At 45.4% G+C, this 19,833-nt stretch overlaps 1 protein-coding gene across 1 annotated transcript in view; it reads right to left on the bottom strand.

Annotated features, from left to right (window-relative positions):
* Positions 1 to 19,833, bottom strand: part of LOC112396318 (AF4/FMR2 family member 2-like) — a 401,348-nt gene that overhangs the window by 7,342 nt on the left and 374,173 nt on the right. The window contains exon 8 of the mRNA XM_024740056.1: positions 13,662 to 13,758. Within this exon, the coding sequence (XP_024595824.1) occupies positions 13,662 to 13,758 (97 nt within the window). The remainder of the gene's footprint in view (positions 1 to 13,661; positions 13,759 to 19,833) is intronic.

Genomic DNA, 19,833 nt, shown 5'->3' with positions numbered 1-19,833 from the left:
CGTGACGTTAGCGATGCGGCCAACGCCTGTGAGCCTCAGTTTCCTCATTTTAAAAATGCGGACCATCACTCCTGCCCTGTCTACATCAAGGGTGGTTGTGAGTAGCCGACATCGATGACAGTGCTCAAGAAACCGCAGCATGCTAAGCAAAAGAGTGCATCTTGAATGCGGCCGCACTCCGCGTAGGCGACAGCGCATACGTTTTTATTTTTACTGGACTACAGCTGATTTAGAATGCTGTGTTAGTTTGAGGTGTACAGCAAAGTGGTTCAGATACATATTATTTTCAAAATTTTCCATTACAGTTTATTATGGGATATTGAATATAGTTCCCTGTGCTATACAGTAGGTCCTCGTTGGTTACCTGTTTTATATATAGTAGTGTGTACCTGTTAATCCCAAACTCCTAATTTATCCCTCCCCCACCCCTTTTCCCCTTTGGTAACCGGGACTTATGGTGCATTTATACATTTTTATAGCCAGAGAGTCGATGGGCTTTCTGACCAGTGACCAGGCTGTAGTATCAAATCTATGCAGTTATTCCAACGAGGATTACAGAAGCCATTCAGTTCCTCTCTCCATATCAGAAGCAGTTCTGGGGTGAACAGAATGCTTCTGACTGTAAAGTCCTACTCGATGAAGACTCTGATGTGTTTAGATCCTGCCAGGCCTAGCCCGGCAGGAGAGAGGGCCCTCTACCCTCACACAGGCCTCTGTCCTGAACCTTCTTGGGACTGGTGTTGGTGGTAGAGAGGTCAGGACACCCGAGACTGTGGAGGCGCAAGTCCGCACGCCACTGCCCCTCACACTCTCTCCTCCTGCAAGGAAGCCTAGGAAGCATCGTTCTTTTCGCAGAGACTTCTTCGTCAGCCATCCCTCCTCTCACACCCACTCCATCCGCAGGGCTCTTTGCTTTTTCATCAACATTTGCCCCTGAGGTTGGGAAGCCCTGAGGATGCTACCCTCAGTGAACCTCCTCCATGATATGGCAGCTTGAGAAATTATATTCCCAGGGAGAAGACACTCATCTCGTTCCAAGGGGTGTTTACGAGCCAATTCTTGTCTCGTTACCGGCATTGTATTCTTCTTGGTATCCTGCTAAGCAGCAAATTTATTTCCTCAGGAGGGATGATGTGGCTAAGGACACGCTTAGAGTGGCTCACTCATTAAATCTAGCTTCCTAAAAAGAAGAAGGACCTTGTCTTTCTGTTACATGGAGAATCCTTTGGCTGCACCAAAGCTGAAGTGACTCAAGGGCCACAGTAAAATTACATGAACCATCAAATGTAGTCATTGTGGAAAAATAGAAAGAAGGAAGGAAGGAAGGGAGGAAGGAAGGAAGGGAGGAAAGTGGCTCTCTATTGAGCCCCATCCTCCAGGGCAGACAGAACATCCTATTTCTTTAGGGAGAAAATGCTACAGATAAAGCGGAAACTTGCTAGTCATCTTCTATGTACTGATTGAACTTTTACAAAATTCTTCGGCAAGGTAATTCTGCCCCAGTGATTACATATCATGAACTGTTACTTTAGTCCAATAGACGAGTATACTATATTCATAAAAATATCTGGAGAATATTTTGGGGCTTTTAAGAAGCATGCCCTGAACATTTATTTCCAGACTTATGACGCTACACCCCCCTGAGACTGACAGAAAACAAACTCAGTGCAACATGTTGGTCTGTTGAGACCATCAAAGTGAGCACTTAGGAGGCCTAGAGAGATTGGAGCCATGGACTCGTTTTACAAGGCTACGTAGTCAGGGACTGCTTTCCTCCGTAATCAATAATCATACTGTCGGTCAAGCATAAAATGCGATTCTATTATCACTGTTTTGCATGCCTTTTACATTTCCCGTTTTTTTCTTCCTGGCGTTCTACTAGCAGACACACCCAAACTGCATGTATATAATACATTTCTTGATAAAAAGTGAAAAGTCAATCATTCAGATAGTTTCAAATAACTGGATACTACGCATTATGGAAAGAAGACAGAAGAGCAATCGATTGCACTGGTTTTTGTATTTCTATGTTTTACCTTTAATTTTTCATGGGGCAACTCTGCGAGACACAGCCATACCTTCATTTAGTGGCGGGTACTGGTAAACTGCATTGATTGCTAAGTTCAGAAGAGAAACTCCTCTACTAACAAACGAACTCATCATTAGGGTATTCAGATGGTCGAAAATCAATACCACAGAATTGGTTAAATCAATTAAAGAGACATATCCTGAGAGCACTTGCACAAATATAAAAATGAGTTGCTTAATTACAGCATTTAAATAGATTTCACTGGAATGAGTAAAACATCAAGAGGCTTATATCCTACGGGCGGAGGTATCGGCTGGCAGCACGCACGCACACCCAGGATTGCAGCTTCACAGGAGAAAATGTCACTCAGCATTTTGCAACACCTGGATGCCTGCCTGAATTTCTGACAATCTCTAGGAAGACACTTCCCACTATGTTTAACCCTCTGGTGGATGAGTGCCCAGGAGGGAACACGGAAACATCCTGTATTTGAATCTTGAACCTGAAAGAAGCAAAAACACCTTCCCTAGCTTTAGAGTATTGGGTTTCTCCGATTTTAATTTAATTCATCGTTTTCGATGCATACGTGATGTAGGCGTGTGCTAGACACCATGGGGGCAGGACTAAAATTTTGACAGGCAGAGACTGGAGGAAATTTGTTCCAGGTGTCCGGCACCTGATAGTCACTTAATAAACATGGGCTGGGTTAAAGAATCGGGGCTGATTGTAGAGTCTGAGAGGCCTGAGCACTGCTCCGGGGATGAGAGAGCGCCGGCGTTGGAAGTCCCCCATCACTGCTGCAACTTGGGCCATGAGCCTGGATCACACTAAAGTTCAGATCTCACTGAGATCTGCTGCATAAGAAGCTGTTATTAGTCATTATTGCCTTGGCTTAAGGGGAATAGTTTAGGCAGCTGAGAGCAGGTGCTATGAGGAGAGGAGAGGAGAGGAGAGGAGAGGAGAGGAGAGGAGAGGAGAGGAGAAGAGAAGAGAAGAGAAGAGAAGAGAAGAGAAGAGAAGAGAAGAGAAGAGAAGAGAAGAGAAGAGAAGAGAAGAGGCCTCTGGAGGAAAAGCTGGGCTCCAGGACCGTGTGCATCTGGATCCATCCTGCAACTACCCACGAGGCTCGAATTCACGCCCCAACGAGGAGGGAGTACGGAGCGGTCCAGACGGTCCATTTCCATCGTGCTTTCCGGCAGAAGGCTGTGCCCCCTCCTCACCCTTCCTGCAGCTATGGTCTTGCTGGAGACTTACTACTTCTCACTGGGACCACAGCCACTGCCTCTCCTTTGGGCCGCTGGTCTCTCTAGTGTTACCCCATTTTATGCTCCCTTTGATCATGAATCCCCCATAGCTTCCCCAGGCTCATTGAATTCCTGATCAACTTCACCCAACCTGCCGCTCAAGACCCTACCAAGGCCAGTTGAATACGGGCCTCATAGGGGGTCCTACTTGTCCCCGCACGTGTAGGAGTTTTCTGAGTGTCTGGCCCCGAGATGCTGTGATAACAGGACTCAGAAGTGCCTGCGTTCCATTAAGGCTTGCTCCCTCTAGGCTGACTCTTTTGCTGGATACAGAACCCTTTAGCAAGATGCATTTGTCAACTGGTGATTTTGTTTATAACCAAGGCTTTGATATACTGTAACTTAATGAAAATGAACTGTCTTTGGTGGAGAAGCACCTTTCACTCCTAAGAATCACCTGTCGACACTAATCATTCTCTAAGTGGAGTAAATATGGAGACACGAGGCAGAGCAGCTCAGCACTGGCTTAGTTATTCTGCCCATTAGAAGGGCCAAGGTAAGTGGCACTCAGTTATTCTGTTCCCCTGGGGCTTGTGGATTTGAAAATTCAATTTTCTTTCCCCCAGCCAATCCGAGCCTTCTTGCCTCTGGTACTAGGGAGGCACCCCTCACAAGATGACACGTGTCCTTTGCTGGGAGATGATAAAGACCTAATAGAGGCTCTCTCTCTACTATGTGCAACGAGGAAAACGGGAAGAGTATTCTTAGTGCATAGTAGGTACCCAATAATCTAAGTATGCCAAAACCTACATGGGAGTGACTACTGATGACGTACCTTCAGTAACAGCATACTAGTGTGTTCAGGCTTTCCATCCCTTTAGAGCATATTATACTCTGGCCAAGGATGCTACATGCATTTTTATCATCAATCTGTATCAGAAAACCCAGTAATCCTTCCACCCTCGTTTCTCCTTTATTCTCACACTATGACTATACTCACAACAGTCTGACACCAGATGTGTGTGGGGTCTTCCCACACCAAGCAAATTTCTGCAACGCCAGCTAGGTGCCTGCCATTTAACTCAATTCTGACACTGTCCACCTGGAGAGAGCATCACATCCCACTGGTTAAGGGCTCAGTCCCACAGAACTGCCTCCGCCCACTTCAGATGCCAGTCTCAAGCCCAAGTTGTCACCTATGCTTCTGATCAATCGGCTTATATATCAGAGGTTCCAACAGCCCCCCTGGAAGCTCCACGAACCCCATACATGCTCCGTAAAGAATGGGAGGGTGGGCTTGGGAATGCCAAGCTTCCACTCATGGCTTGGTCTTTCTGGTGACCAGCCGGCCCGCATCCAGGAGCCCACCAAGAGTCACCTCATTAGGACAAAAGACACTCCTGTCACCCAGGAAATTCCAGGGGATTTAGGACCCTGGGTCAGGAACCAGGGTCAAAGACCAAATACTAGAACAAAAGAGGCGCCTACTGCTTTTATTACTGAGGAAATTACGAGGGATTTAGGAGCTCTGTGCTGGGAACCAGGGCCAGAGACCAATGTGTATATTCTCTGTTATTTCACAATACAACTGACTTCTCTGTGCCTCAGTGCCCTTGTTGGCAAAATTAGGCAGCTGGAGTAAAGACTCTCTGTGGTCATTTTAAGGTCTGGTAGTCTATGTTTTAATACACACACAAGTATTTCAGCATATACACACACACACACACACACACACACACACATAATATATATACATATACGATTCAGGGATAAATATGGAACCCCATTGTGCAGTCAACCTCCATTAGCAAGAAATAAGATCTATTAGCAAGTTTATAAATGTTTATATCTAATGTTCCGAAGACTCCTGTGAGATACTTCATGATACGTGCGTTATGCCATGCCATATGTTTTGGAAAGGTCTGCTGCTTTTATCTGCCCACCCACTTGAATTTTGAACCTTTAACCTAGGATTGCTAGCTAATCTCAAATTTGGATACCTGTTCTGTGTGCTTACAATGCTTCTGCTCTTTGCTCTTGCTAAATCAACAGAAATAAGTAAATACATCTGCTTAAGAAGAAGACAGATTCTGCTTTCCATTCGTGACAAGATCCTTGGGTGTTTGCAGCCTACCTGATAGATTTTCCAGCAGATGGCAGACATTTGGGGAACAGAATAAAGCATTCCTAGGCCCTAAACCAAAGCCCCAGAACATTTTTCCAAGCCAGCATCTAAATTTCAAAATCTTACATTTTCAGTTTGGCAAAGAGTTTTATTACTGGAGACATTCGTACTGCTCTAACAGATGCTAGAACCCTGATTGAACTCAAAACGTGGACACCTCCAATAAACTTAGGTACACGTGGTACACTGCCTGGGGGTTGTTAGCTGATGACTAAGACAGAACCTCCAGGCTGCAGCCATGGATTTGGGACCCAAACTGGGGCAATGAAGGGGCTTAAGGAAAAGAGCAAGCTTGGACCAAAGACAGAGTGGGGATGGGAGTGGCGAGAGGAAGGATGCTGTCCAGCCATTTCCTGCAGCCCAGAGGTAGCGACAAGGGTAACACGGTGATACCTGTTCTTTCCAGCACTTTGATTCCAATTGACTTAATGATTCCCAGCTTCCCAGAGGTGGCTGCTACTCCCCCTACCACCCTCTGCACAGCGCCGGATATGTGCCGTGCGCTCTCTGTAGACAAAAGGCTGTGGTCACCCCTGTCCTACTGGAGAGTTATCGTTTCTCAAAGAACAAATTGTACACATTTTTGTTTCCACTTGGACCTTGGGGCAAGCAGCACATCCTCGCCAACCTGTGATTTAAGGCCATGGTGAGAAAGTGTTACGCTAAGCAGAACAGCCATTGGGTTTGCGATGGAAATGCTCATAGATGGACGCTTCCTAAGTGGTAGTGGCTGTTAGTCAGTATCCGGTCATCAGCAGTGACGGACATGACACGTGTGCAAACGCTGTGCTCCTCTGCATCTGTGTGCTCAAAGCATTTTACGAAGATTACAATAAAAAGGCAATCTACGGAGATTACGAGTCAAAATATTTGGCACTAAAAGAAGACCTAATTACAATGAAAAAATTCAGCAAGCAGGTTTCTAAACAGTCACAGACTTGCCTGGAGCATATTAAAAATCACATCATACAAGCCCTAAGCAATTTCTTATTAATCTAGTCTCTATGCTAATACAGCCAAATGGAAAACACAATCTTGGGACTCTGAAGGCCAATGTTATTCTATTAACCTTATATGTTATCCTATTTACTTTCCTGTCTTTAATGAATAAATTAAAATATCCATACGGATTTTATTCTGCTACCTTCTGCAGCCTTCACAGCCCAAACGCCATCACATTTTGTGGGGCATTTCTATGAAAGGCAATGGCAGATAAACTGTTTACATTAAAAGACTCTATCAAAGTTATTTCGCACCCGGTTTCATCCTAATCCATCTGCTGTTTCTACAGCCCTGACGGGCTGACCTCTCTTGCTGTGGGTGCTATATTGATATCATTACGGAAGAGGCCTTCCCCAGCCTTTCTGCTGATAACAAAGTAAATGGAAATGTAGAGAAACCTTGGGGAGGTAACAACTTGTTCAGCGCGATGAGAGAAGAACTGTGGCTAAAAAATAGGAAGCGTTATAGCAGGGAAGAGTATCTGTCGTCACAACGAATGAATTCACTGTAGCGCATCAGGGGCCAGCTGAGAGCAGCAGTAAAATGTATTGCCCCCCTTTTCATTAGCAAACTTTAAACAGAAAAGTGGGCTTGAATTTCACTTAGCCACTAGGTTTGGAAAGTTCAGTATGCATCCCAGGTACAAGGAACACATCCCAAAGCTGCCAGCATGTTCAGATTTTCTGCTACCATGTAATTCATTTCATATGCAATTATCAGATAACAACCTAGCCAGTGAGCCGGTCCCACAATAAGAACAAAAACAAATAAACAAAAATGAATCAAGTACAAAACCCGAATCAAGAACCTGGATTAAAAGCTCGAAGACAATATTTTTCTGTAAATGTTCACAGGCTTGAGGGGCAGCTCTGCTACTAGCATCTAGTTGAAAAGTCCAAAAAAAAAAAAGAAAAGTCCACACGTCTCCAGTAACATGCTTTGAATTAAGTACCACATTTCTAAGGGCAATCCCTTGGCAGAAAAAGAAAGAAGATTGGCTTAAATAAAATTGGGTACATCGGAGCTACTTACGATAATGTGTCCAGACACAACTCATTAGAATGTCTTTGTGCTCGAAGCAAACTGAAATTGTCCCGCTCTGTTTTTAAAGCACCCACACACCACTCCAAGCTTTATCTATATAGAGTCCTTTAGCTGAGCCTGGTCACTAATTGAGCATTTCCAGCCATAGTGCCCGTTTTCGGAATTTCTAACTGGGCTAAATGAAGTCACCGAAGGTTTCAGTTTCATTCATATTAATCGTAAGATGGTATTAATATCAGAATTCCCTAAAGGTCGTTTCTAACAATACCTATTTCTTTTATGGCCTTTGTAATGCTAAAGTCTGATGCTGCTAATGCCAGTCCGAGACGATCAGGGCATGGGAGAGCCGTGTCCGGATCTAACCCAGCTTCAAAACCCAGGCATCACAGACCGTCCTGCTGCCAGAGTATAACAGACATTACATGCTTCAAGCTGCGTAAATCAAACATCAGGATAACATGCAAGGAAACATCAAGGAGATGTTTACCTGGCTCTATGAATATGTACTGGAGGGGGCTCTGGAGTTGGGCCACCACACATTCTAGAAGCCTTTGGAATAGGTCAAATTGTGGATAGGTTAAAACTTCAAAGATGGCAATTTTAATAAACCTGTCAATACAATTTCGTTGTTAAAAAAACATTTGTGACTGGTTCGGCTACTCATATTGAAAGAGAAGCACCAGGTCTGTATCTTTAGATCTTTCACTGGACTGAAAACACAGCATCAATAACTGCTTCTCAGCTGTAAATGAAAATTGATTCCAGGTTTAACCCCTCATTTTCAGGAGTTCTTTCAATCCCAAGAAACATAAGAAGAAAAATGGACCAAAAGGAAAACTGCAGGTTCAGTGGTTATGAGGGGCGAGGGTGTGCAGAGAACCCCACACCGATGCACATGCAGGAAGCCCGTCCTACTGGATCGTGCTGTGCTCAGGCCAGACCCCAGGGGACTCATCACAGCATCGCTGCCTGCCGTGCATGACTGGGTTGAAAATGGCAATTCAATAACTGTTGTACGGAGAAGGCCAGGGTTGGGTTTCATATTTATGATGCCAAGAGTGGCAGCTGAGAAGGAAAACGCAGTCAGCTGGCTAATGGACATCATGGAGCACCCCCATATCCCAACCATGCTATTGTTTTAAATTTTTATTGAAATATAGTTCATTTACAAAAAGGAATATGTGTGTGAGTGTGTGTGTGTGTGTGTGTGTATAACTGAATCACTCTGCTGTACATCCAACCCTGTTACTGATAGCTGACTTCAAAAACAAAACAGAACATACTGCAACTCGTATGTTCACGCAGACTAAGTTCAAAACACTGCATCCAATTCAAACACTGTTCTGGAACATTCCAATGTCCGATGTCAACTTTAAGTAATTATTAATTTCCCATTCAGGGGAAGTTCCTGAGAGAAAACCAAGGTGAGAGTAGAGTGTCACAGCAGACCGTTATAGCCTTTCTCCAGGGCACAGTGAGAACTCAGAAAGAGAAATAAGAACTGCGATCCGAAGGTATGACTCAGCTCTCCACCCATGTCAGTCCTTTGAGGAAAAACTCTTTTTCAGAGACACATAATTTTCCTGGAGGACTTGGTGCAGTGTCATTGGCAACCTGGCCTTTCTTCCTGGGATGTCTAGGTTAAAACTTGTCAGAGCTCAGAGGGGAGGAAACGTCATTCATACCCAATGGATGTCTTTTGGGTGCAGTTAGGACAGTCAAGCCAGTTCCTAGCAGATCCCTCTGGGCACCAAGGCCAAAATGAAGGGCAAGATCTATTTACCAATGGACCCCAAAGAGGGGGCTTCCAGTTAATGTTTAAAAGGGCCATAAGGAAGAACAACCTCCGATCTGCGTAGCGTTTGTGGCTTTCAAAGCATTTTCCTATACACGATCTTCATCTCGTCCTCACAGTACTCCAATGCGTTAGGCGACAGCGCTTTATTCTAGTGTACTGGCGAGAGATCTGAGACTTTGAGATGTTAGGTGACTTGCCCGATGTCACGCAACTATTACGTGACAGAGCTGGGATTGAAGCCCAGGCTTTTCTAGTCCAAAAACCATGCTCTTTTTAAACCGTTAAAAAAATCTGAAGTATAGTTAATTTACAGTTTGTATTAGTTTCAGGTGTACAGCAAAGTGATTCAATTATACTTACATATATTGGTTCCTAGATTCTTTTCCATGATAGGTTATTACAAGACATTGAGTAGAGCTCCCTGTGCTATACAGAAGGTCCTTGTTGCTTATCTGTTTTATACACAGTAGTGTTTATCTGCTAATCCCAAACTCCTAATTTATCCCTCCCCACCCCCTTTGGTGGCCATACGTTTGCAAAAGCCATATGCACTCAACGACCACACTTACAGCTCCTCATGGCTATAGGTGCACAGCTAATACATGTTAGGACCCAGTGAAGTAGGTGCTATTGCTACCTCTGTTAACCTCCGTTTTACAGATACTTAGGTCTTTAGCCCAAGGTCAACCAGCAAGTGACAGAGCCAGGATTCAAACCCATTCGACTACACGCCTATGCTCTCTCGCTCACTCTCCTCCATGGCGCCACACTACTGATGTCCAAGCCACATGGACACAGCTGCTTCCCAAATAGTCCCAACCGAGGGAGCAAAATGCAATGGGGAATGTGGAGAGAGCACGCAAACTCTGAACAAATATTTTCAGGGTACAATCACCATGGCTTTTCCACTGAAACTATGGGCGTATGTGACTGAGCATCTCTGACTTTAAAGAATCACCAGAAGGTAAAATATCTTGTTAAAAATATATTTTCCATCCCCGAGTCTCTATGGCCGACAATTTGGCATCTTTAATTTGTATATTACGCTTCTCCCCTTCAGGCTTCCTGCTGTATCTTCCCGTTTGCAGGAGTAATACTTAGCATTTAAACACATCCTAATTGTTCTATTGGTGTCTGTGCACAGGACCCGCTCAGCACGGCCAATACTGCCGTCGGGGGTGCTCGTGGTGGGGCAGGGAGCGGGGAGAGTGTTCTGCTTACGAGAGACTTGGGACTGAAATGTCAAATTAGAAACGGACACATCTCAACCCCGTGTTTCATTTTCATACGTGCATTTGCAATGCATTCTCTTGGGATTCTTTATGTCGTAAACCATAGCATTAGGTCTTAAGAGCTTTGGGGAAAAGATTGGTGTGTACTCACCAAATCTGGGCAATTTGGGTGCAATGATTATGCATGAGATGATCTGAGGGTGTCTCCAGAAAGCTAATGGCTTTTTTATCGAACCACATGTGTCTGAATGTAGCTACCAGGTTCTGAGAACGTTTCTGAGTATAATGACGGCTCAAACCAATGGTGTGGTCTGGTCCCTTGGACACATCATTTATCGTACCAATGCATTTGTTCGGATGCTTTTCCCTCCAATCATCCTGCCACAAATAGATGTGGCCGGAGATGTGATGGCCCCAATTACAAGATGAGAGAATAGTACCATATGACCTATGTGGCACCATGTCATCTCACCTGAAAAGAAAACGATTTTGGCGGTTCCTCAATAAGTTAAACATAAATTACCATAGGACTCAACAATTCCACTTCTAGGGCGAAGAGTCAAAGGAACTGAAAAAAACTAAAAGATTCAACTCAAAAGAACTGAAAACAGGTGTTCAACAAAAATATATACTGTATCCACAAAGGCTCACAGGAACTCTATTTGCAAAGCCAAAAGGTGGACCCAAATGTCCATCAACTGATGAATGGATGAACAAAAGGCAGTATATATCCATATGATGGAATAGTATTTAGCCACAAAAAAGGAATGGAGCACTGATCCAGGCTACAACATGGATGCACCTAGAAAACATGATGCCAAGTGAAAGAAGCCAGACACAAAAGGTCACGATGTTGTACGATTTCATTCAAACGAAACAGGCAAATCCGTAGAGACAGAAAGTAAATTAGTGGTTGTCGAGGGCTGGGGAGTAACTGCTTAATGCACGATTTCCTTTTGGGGTGAGGAAAATCTTCTGGAACTGGTGTTGGATCCACAACCTTGTGAATGGACTGAATGCCACTGAATTGTAGACTTTAAAAGGGTGAATTTTATGTTATGTGGATTTTACCACCACGACAAAAAAAGGAAAATGGTGTCAATCCACACATATTTGAAAAAGAATACTGGGCTTCAGAAAGCCAGGACTCAGCAAAACTTGCTGTCACTGTGGCCCGTGCTACTGCAAAAGCGTCCTCTCCCGGCCTTCAGGCTTCGGGCTTTGTAACTAGTCCTGGAACTCGAGGGCTCATTTGCGAATGTTTATAACCTTGCTCCCGCTTCTTGCTTCCTGGACCCAGCTAGGGGGAAGTAAGCTGTCATTTTGCCTTACCTCAGATATCCCAGTTCAACCTCCCCTTCAAATGAGAAGCTCTGTGGGGAAGGCGTGGCAGGCTAAGGGCCGCGGGCCACAGAGAGCTTCCCACTCACCGACCGGGATTACCTGAGGGCCTCGGCATTGACACGGTCACCGCATACATCCTAAAACCCCAGATGATTCAGGCCAACTGACCTGATGCCACTTCTTCAGGTAAATACAGAAAATAACAACTCGAGAAGCCAAAAAAGGAGACTGCACTTGTATAATCACATAGAGAAGACGTCAACACGCAAACTCTACCTTCACTTACTGTTGATGACTTGCCTGAAGCATTTTCATTAAAATGTCATCTTGCATCTGTCAAAATCAATGACCTAGGACTCGGGGGGAGGGGTTATTTACCATTATAATGTTCTCCCGTTGCGGAGCACAGGCTCCGGACGCGCAGGCTCAGCGGCCACGGCTCACGGGCCCAGCCGCTCCGCGGCACGTGGGATCCTCCCGGACCGGGGCACGAACCCGCGTCCCCTGCATCGGCAGGCGGACTCTCAACCACTGCGCCACCAGGGAAGTCCCATTATAATGTTCTGGTCACTGGCATATTAAATGCAGAAAGCAGGAATGGCAGACACGGGAATTTAAGTGTGCATTTTACATTTGCTCCGGAGTCCATGACCCAGGTGGGAAAGGGATTGCTTGCATTCAGTAAACGTACCACAAGCCCCCTGGGAGACGACCGTGTTTGTTCTTGATAAAGCACCAAAGCTGCAAAGATGCAATTTTTACATATTATCCAAAATGCAAGCAGAATAAAGCGGAGAAAGTAAGGGAGAGGGAAGTTTTGGCTACATAACATTGAAGAAGTACTCAATTTTAAAATTACGCGTTATGGTAGGAGTTCTCGTGCGGTCAAAAACTGCAGATGAAAATGGAGTAGATAAGCCTTGAAGAGTCTTCCCTAAGCTTTTTTCTTTGCAGGCTCCTCGGAAAATATTTAGTGAATATGGAATTCTGTATTTGTTAACTATCTTGAAACACTAGTGCGTGAGCATTCCTTGAAACACCCTGGTTTCAGTTCTATAACTTAGATTTCACGGCAGAAAGAACATGGTCAGGTATTGGCTTTAAGAAAAGGCGATCCTTCTGTGTTCCTTATTTGAGGCTCTCAGCACACCCAGGAGGACCCCACACGCGAGACAGTTTTCTGTCCCAGAGAAAACACATCGGCATCACTGATATCACACACTGCACTACCATTCTCACGACTCATACATGATACTTGGCTTTTTCAAATCAAGGGGTGCAGCCTCATTGGAAACGCTGAACACACACATTCTTGCCATCTAATCTGGTGGTCACTACTGTAAATACTCGTGACGCAGAATGGAAGAAAACAGGGCGGCGGCAAGTTTTTGCCAAATGCCTTTCGCCTGAAGGCTCATGTGAGCCGCAAGCTGCTGGGCACTGACGGTCAGCTGTGTCCTGAAGTGGCACCCCTGGGAAAGGTGAACGGAGCAGTCACGTTTATACCGCAAGGAATGAATGAATGAGTGTGGGCGCTAGGCCTCGTGGTGGAGTCACTACGGGAAAGTTACACCGCACTCAAGACCACACTTAGTCCAGGAGAGGGAAAGATGTGAAAGTGTGAGCTGATTCGACCTGTTCCAGGGCACTATGCCTGCCCTTGCTTCTCTCCCTCTCTCCAAAGTTCACAGATGAAGCGGGTAGGCTTCTGGAGGGCAAAACCATTCCAGGTCCTCTAGCTCCCTCCCCGTGGGTCCCAAACCGAGCCCTAAACTGGTCCTACCTGGTAGAGCTCAGTGGCAGTGCACTGAGTGGTCAAGGTCTTCACGGGTTCAAGGTCATCTTCATCGCTGCTCAGCTTAAGGTCGTCTTCAAGCATCCTACAAAAAAAGCCGAGTGGCACTGACGTTAAAAAGCGTCTTTTCTAAATCATCCTCAGATACATCTTGCGACGAGGATAAAATATTGGAGCTCCAATCTGACAGCTGCAATTCTGTCAGAGGTGCAGAGGGAACCAAGATTCTTTCAGCTAATTAGATATTTGAGCTCTTATATTTCTGTCAGAATCTGCACACATCCTGCCTCTCTACCTTCCCCTAAATCAAGGGGGGGAAAAAAGCACTATTTCAGCATCTCCAGAGATGACTGGAGTCTATATATTTTTACTACTGAAAGTGTAATAAACGTACAGATCAATCACTGTGGAGGTGGAACGTGCCGGTGGATCTCTACAGGAAAAGATGCTCCAAGTCTCCCATGAAAGAATAGGGGCATGACGGCAGCCCCTAGCTCTAGAGGCTGTCGTCAAAGTCTGCGGGGCCTCTCCGGATGGCGGAGGCAAATGGCCCGGTGAATCTCCACTGCCTTTCCGTGTCCTCTGCACAGTGGAAGCTCGGTGGCCACAAAATAGCTGGGCGAGAAATGGCTAGTCATTAACCTTTTGATATATGACCCATCTCTTCCCGTAAAATTTGATCCCAGAGACGTAAGCCCATGACGTGGATAAGAAATCTTTCTCTCCTAAGGCAAGGTACCTGAAAAATACGAGTGGTCTGAATTTGGGTGATGAACTATAGCACTTTCAAAATTGTTTATCGAGCACACAGAGCCTTCCGTTTCTATGGGGATATTAATTCCAGTGCCACCCGCTCTCCAGCTCCAAGTCTAAGCTACAGCAGGAAGAGTGACTTATTACCTTAAAATTCCAGTTACACTCCTTTCAAAGACCAACTGGCGTTAATATTTTTTTATTTCTTAAACGCAGGTTTAGACCTCATCCCCAGCCTCTCTGGACTGATTACTAGTTTCCGAGCACGCTTTGCTCTTTCTTGCTTCCAGACTCTGCGCCAGGCTCAGCTCCCAGGCTAGAAGTCCCTTCTTCAACTCTGGAAGTCCTATTTTTTTCTCCACGGCTCAGTCAGATCCCACCTCCGCCACAAAAGCTTTTGAGGAAGAATCCCTCTTCCCTCTCCCCACCCCAGCTCCGGCTGATGGCAGCTCCAGCTGTCCCCCGAGCACCGCCCCCAGCCCCCAGTTCCCACGTGCACAGGCGCGGTACCTTATCTACCTCTGCCTTCTGCACAGCGTCTTCCCAGAAACGATACAGTCCACCAGCCTCATTTTGCAGACAAGCAAAGAAAGGTTCCGAGAGGCCAAGTGCTTTGCTCAAGGTCACACAGCTACTTAGTGCTAGAGCCCGTCCTAAAACTCCCACCTCCTGATTCCCACCTACGTGTTATTTCCCGAAGGGAAGCTGGAAAGCGAAAGGCAGCTTCTAATTTGATAAATAGGGGAGCGTGTTATGTCAGAGGTTATGTCCAAATGTTAGAAAGAGATTCAGGTCGGAGTGGGTTCCAGAAACTCTCCAAAGAAAGCCCAGCTCCTCCACTTTCATGCTCAGCCACATAAGACCAGGATGTGTTCACCGAGGTCTGAAACCCGAAGACGGATATAAAGGATGATTGGTGGGAAGGACAGTTGTTAGAGTTGGTTTCAGATAAACGAAATTTGCAGGATTTATGACTGTCCTTCAAGAGACTAATGGATGTTTGGAAGATCTTAGAGGAGACAAAATGTATCTTGGCATTGCTTTCACAGTTGCAGGCTTATAACTCTGAACAAATAATTCTTTACAGTACATTGTGCTACATGAAGACAGTATCATTCTCACAAGCTTAGAACTCAAACGTTTAAAAACAACCTATGCTGGGCTTCATCTTCTGTGTGTGTACGTGTGTATGTGTGTGTGTGTGAATACAGTGTTAATTTACACCTAAGTGTTCAGCAAAATAAATGATAAATGATTCTTACCCTTTAGAGGATCCATTTCTGTGTCAGGGAAGGTGCTAAGTATTTGACCAGCAGCATGTAATTTGTGATTTGGACCTTACGAAGGAAGTTCCCATAGTAATGATAATGATTAGTCCCATTTTCCAGATGGAAACGCTGAGGCCTAGGGAGGTCAGGGAACTTGTTCATGGTCACACAGCTCGGAAATCACGGTGGCAAACATGGAACCCAGACCATCTCCAGCCAGAACTTGAGAGTATATAATGTATTCCTAGAGGATGTAACTTACAAAGGACAGAATATGAAATAAAATCAACAGCAACAACAAAAGCCCCACAAAATGAAACAAAACATATTGACCTGGGATCAAGATGTTTGGGTTCAACTGCGGGCGAATCATAAACTCTGATACCTTGGGTAAGTCATTTGCTGTCTCTGCACCTCATCTGTGTCCCCCATCCGTTAAAGGGGATAATAATTAAACTTTTTCACACGGTGGTGGTGGTGAGCATAACATGAATTAATGCATGTGAAATGCTTTACGAAAACGCAAAATAATGCAGGGTACCATTTATTAGTTTAGAAACATCACCACAGTCAGAAAATAATGTACAGCATTGATACTGTTAGCAAGTAATCACAAGTCAACTCTTAGTGAGATTTTGTTCCTCTCATTTTAGTTTGCCAAGCAACCTGAAGGTAAGCCGTGGTGACTCGGCAAACGTGTCAGTGTCTCAAGGCTGGATCCACGAAGGGGCTCAGGGTCTTCAGGCTACCCTCCGTCAGTTAGAACCAGAGCGTGGAGACCGGAACTCAGCACTTATTTGACTCTCCAATCAGCTCTGTAAGATCTTAATACGGAAATGAAAGACCCTCCAATGTACAGCTCTGGGAATAGGCAGGCAATCTGTACGGTGATTGACATTAAACATCTCCCGTGCAAGAAGCCTGGTACGGATCTGGTTGTTAATAAAGGACAGTCTGATGCACAGATTCAAGTCCCGGCAAACACAAATCAAGGAAGTCACTGAGAAGGCAAACTAATGCGCTCTCTCTGGAGGTGTTAAGCATTCATTTCATTCCACCCCTTCCCTGACCTATTAAGCTTTATTATTGAATCTACATGGACTTGTTTGCGTTTCCATCCATAGCTAATGCTGAACATTCCTCTAGGGAAAGTGGAGGATTATGAAAGATTTGGGATTTAATTATCATAGCAGCACCATTCATGCCCATCGCAGTTGAGGTGGTCTCAGCAGAAAAATGGTAATCTCTTTTCATGAGGTTATAATTCCATAGATTCAGCACACACCGGACAGCCCCAGATGTGAACAGACCATGCTGACGTGAACGTCTGCCTACGCGTGTGGTCGTCAACAACAACAACGACTGTTCTTCCACTTTTCAATTGGATGAAAACAGAACAAAGCAGCCCTCCTCAGTGACTTCAGATGTTTGTTCCGGATCTAGTGGTTCACGAGGTCTGCCTTTGTGTGAAAACTCTGTTTTTATTTTTACTATGACTTATCATTTCTTGAGTATCAAGAAGTAAAGTAGTCCATAAAAACTGTGTCGACAAAACAAAGTCCTGGTCCTAGAAAAGCTCCAATACTGAAAGTTGGGGCAGATGAGATGGAATGAACAAAAAGAAGACTGGGGAGGGCTTGGAGGAGAAAGGAGAACCATGTTCAGGGTCTTCTCTGTTCCTAATGCTCTGGGCCTCGAGCTGATCCTGGTGGCCTCAGAGGGCTCTTGGCACTGGGACATCCTAGGACACTACGGTGTGACAGGCCCCATGTTACTTATAACTGTAACATCTGCTCTCCAGAAACATTGCTCCTTCACAGAGCGGAAAGCTCGGGTGATTTTGAAGAGGAAAAAATAGAGAGCTAAAAACATTATTCCGGAAGGTTCTATGGAAATGAAGACTTTAGTTGTGGCAGCGTGAGCCTCAGAGCAAGGGCTGGAGAGCCAGACAGACCTGAGTTCAAATACTGGATTTTCTAATGGGTTTGCTCTCTTGAACTAGTTAATAAAACTCTTTGAATCTCAATTTTCTCACATGTTAAAATCAGTAACAATAATACCTACTTTGGAGAATTTTGGGAAGGATTAGAAAAAGAAAGTTTATACAAATTGCCTAGGAGTCAATACAGGTAGCTATTGCTTTCATCTTGGTTATTATTGCTATTGTTGCTATTATTACCTGAGCGATGGTGCTGTAGAGTTTGGAACAATTTTTTTACAAAGCTCTGGTGGTGACTCAAAGACTGGCAGAGGCACCAGCTAGCAGGCATCATTGGAAGCCCCTGACCAGGTGAGGAGAGGTTCAGAGATCCTTAAGGAGTTTGGAAAGTTTCTGGGCTTGGACTTATTCTCTAGAATGTTCTAAACACATCATGGCTATTTGGGGTTTCCTGAGATCCTCCCGGAGTGCCTAAGATCCCCTGGATATCTGAAGGCCAGTTGCAAGAGGAAACACCCAGACAGTTTCAAGCGAGAGTTTAAAAAAAAAAAAAAAAGAGTGGCTCTGACGTCCTGCCCCTTATACTGTGCAACGACCTGCGGATTCAGAGAAAGGGGCCAAGGAGGGCCCCCACTGGACGCTGTGCTCACCTTGGGCACTGTCTTTGGGCCTGCCACCCTCAGGAGGCTGTTCCAAGACACACGTGACTTTAACCTTTGTATGTAAGACTGGGCTTCGGAGGCTGTTAGTTGATACGGAATCCTTGCTCAGAAGCAACCTTCCGAACCCTGAGTGGTTCTCCGGGCTTGTAAGCCTACACAGTGCCTTTCTGTGAATTTCAAAATGGTGCCCCTCTGGGCAGACAGCCCATCAGGCGCATTACTTATTATGGGCTGGATTCCAGCTTCCAGGTGTCAGTGGAAGTAGCTGCCATGTTGGGGGCTGATGCGCAGATGGACTACGGCTCTTACCGTTGGAAGTGCCTAGAGTGCTACTTGTCTCACCCGTCACCAGGTGCAGATACCTACTACATCCCTAAAGTACGGCCACAGCCTTTGTCTGATGCTTTTAGGCATTCGTTTCTACTCTTCAGTAGCTTTAATCGTTTTGAGTTCTGCCAGTTAGGAGTTGCCCTGTGCTGTCTTGTAGCTTCCATCTAGTAGCCTGAGCCCTGTTCTCTATAAGCCACACTGGGAGACTGGACGTGGAATGGGGATGGGAGGTAGAGCCAGTGCTGCTATTTCCATCGTGCAGGGGAGGGAAGGAGGCTTTTCCGGTCAGGTTCTAGGCTCTCAAAAATTGAGAACCATAGCTTTTGTCCCAACTATTTTGGGGCTTTCAGAGGACTAGCTTAAATTACCATTGTCCCCATAAGTATTCAGAGCTGATAGCAATCAAGTGTTTTGTTGTTGCCTTTGGCTCCCAATGAAAAACACAGCTGAGGTGGGCTGGGCATCCCAGAGAGTCTGGGGGATGCCTGAAGACCTGAGCCTTCTTGTCAGGTAGCCTCTTACCGTGGGCCCTTTTCTAGAATAGTATCTTAGTCCTGTTGACTCCTTAAAGGACACTTCCTCTTCATAAAGTAGGCTGGGAGGAATGAAACACGACCTGATTAGAATTACTCACGGAATTCTGTATTTCCCTACCTAGCGCTTCGTAGTCTCTGCAGCACCGAATCATTTGTGGGTAGTAAGGCAGGTGACGAGGAAGAGGCTGTGATATTTTTCAAAGTATTCATTCTGTTTCCCTGACGTGAAGGGGCTCAGGCTCTTTTCTCGGGAGAAGCTGCATTTAATTTTCTCAAGGTTTTAACTTAAAAGTCAGATTCCGTGAGCACCCCACTGGGGATCCTGGAAATTCTGAGTCTGAGGGCTGAGGCAGTGACAAATAGTTGGAGGATCCAGACTATATTCTACGGAGATAAATCTCCAAGATCTATCAGGTGGGACCTCTAGCCTGGTGTCTCCCAGTGGGCCCACAGCCTGGGTCCAAACTAGATCATGCACCCTGCCATGGGCAGGCAGACCAGAGAAGGAGACCAGAAGATACCTGTAGCTGACGGCGTTCTCAGGGTTTCAGAAAGTGGGCATCTCATGTGCTTACTGTGGTTCCTGAACGAGAGAACTGAGAGTTCCCTTAGGGCCCACCTAGTCCAGGTTTTGGCAAACTGAGGCCTTCAGTCCAAACTAGCCTTCCCTCT

This window comes from Neophocaena asiaeorientalis, unplaced genomic scaffold (genome assembly GCF_003031525.2).
Source record: "Neophocaena asiaeorientalis asiaeorientalis breed wild unplaced genomic scaffold, Neophocaena_asiaeorientalis_V1.1 scaffold981, whole genome shotgun sequence".
Taxonomy (NCBI): Eukaryota; Metazoa; Chordata; class Mammalia; order Artiodactyla; family Phocoenidae; genus Neophocaena; species Neophocaena asiaeorientalis.
Note: the sequence above shows the minus strand (reverse complement) of the source record. Positions and strands in the feature narration are given on the sequence as shown.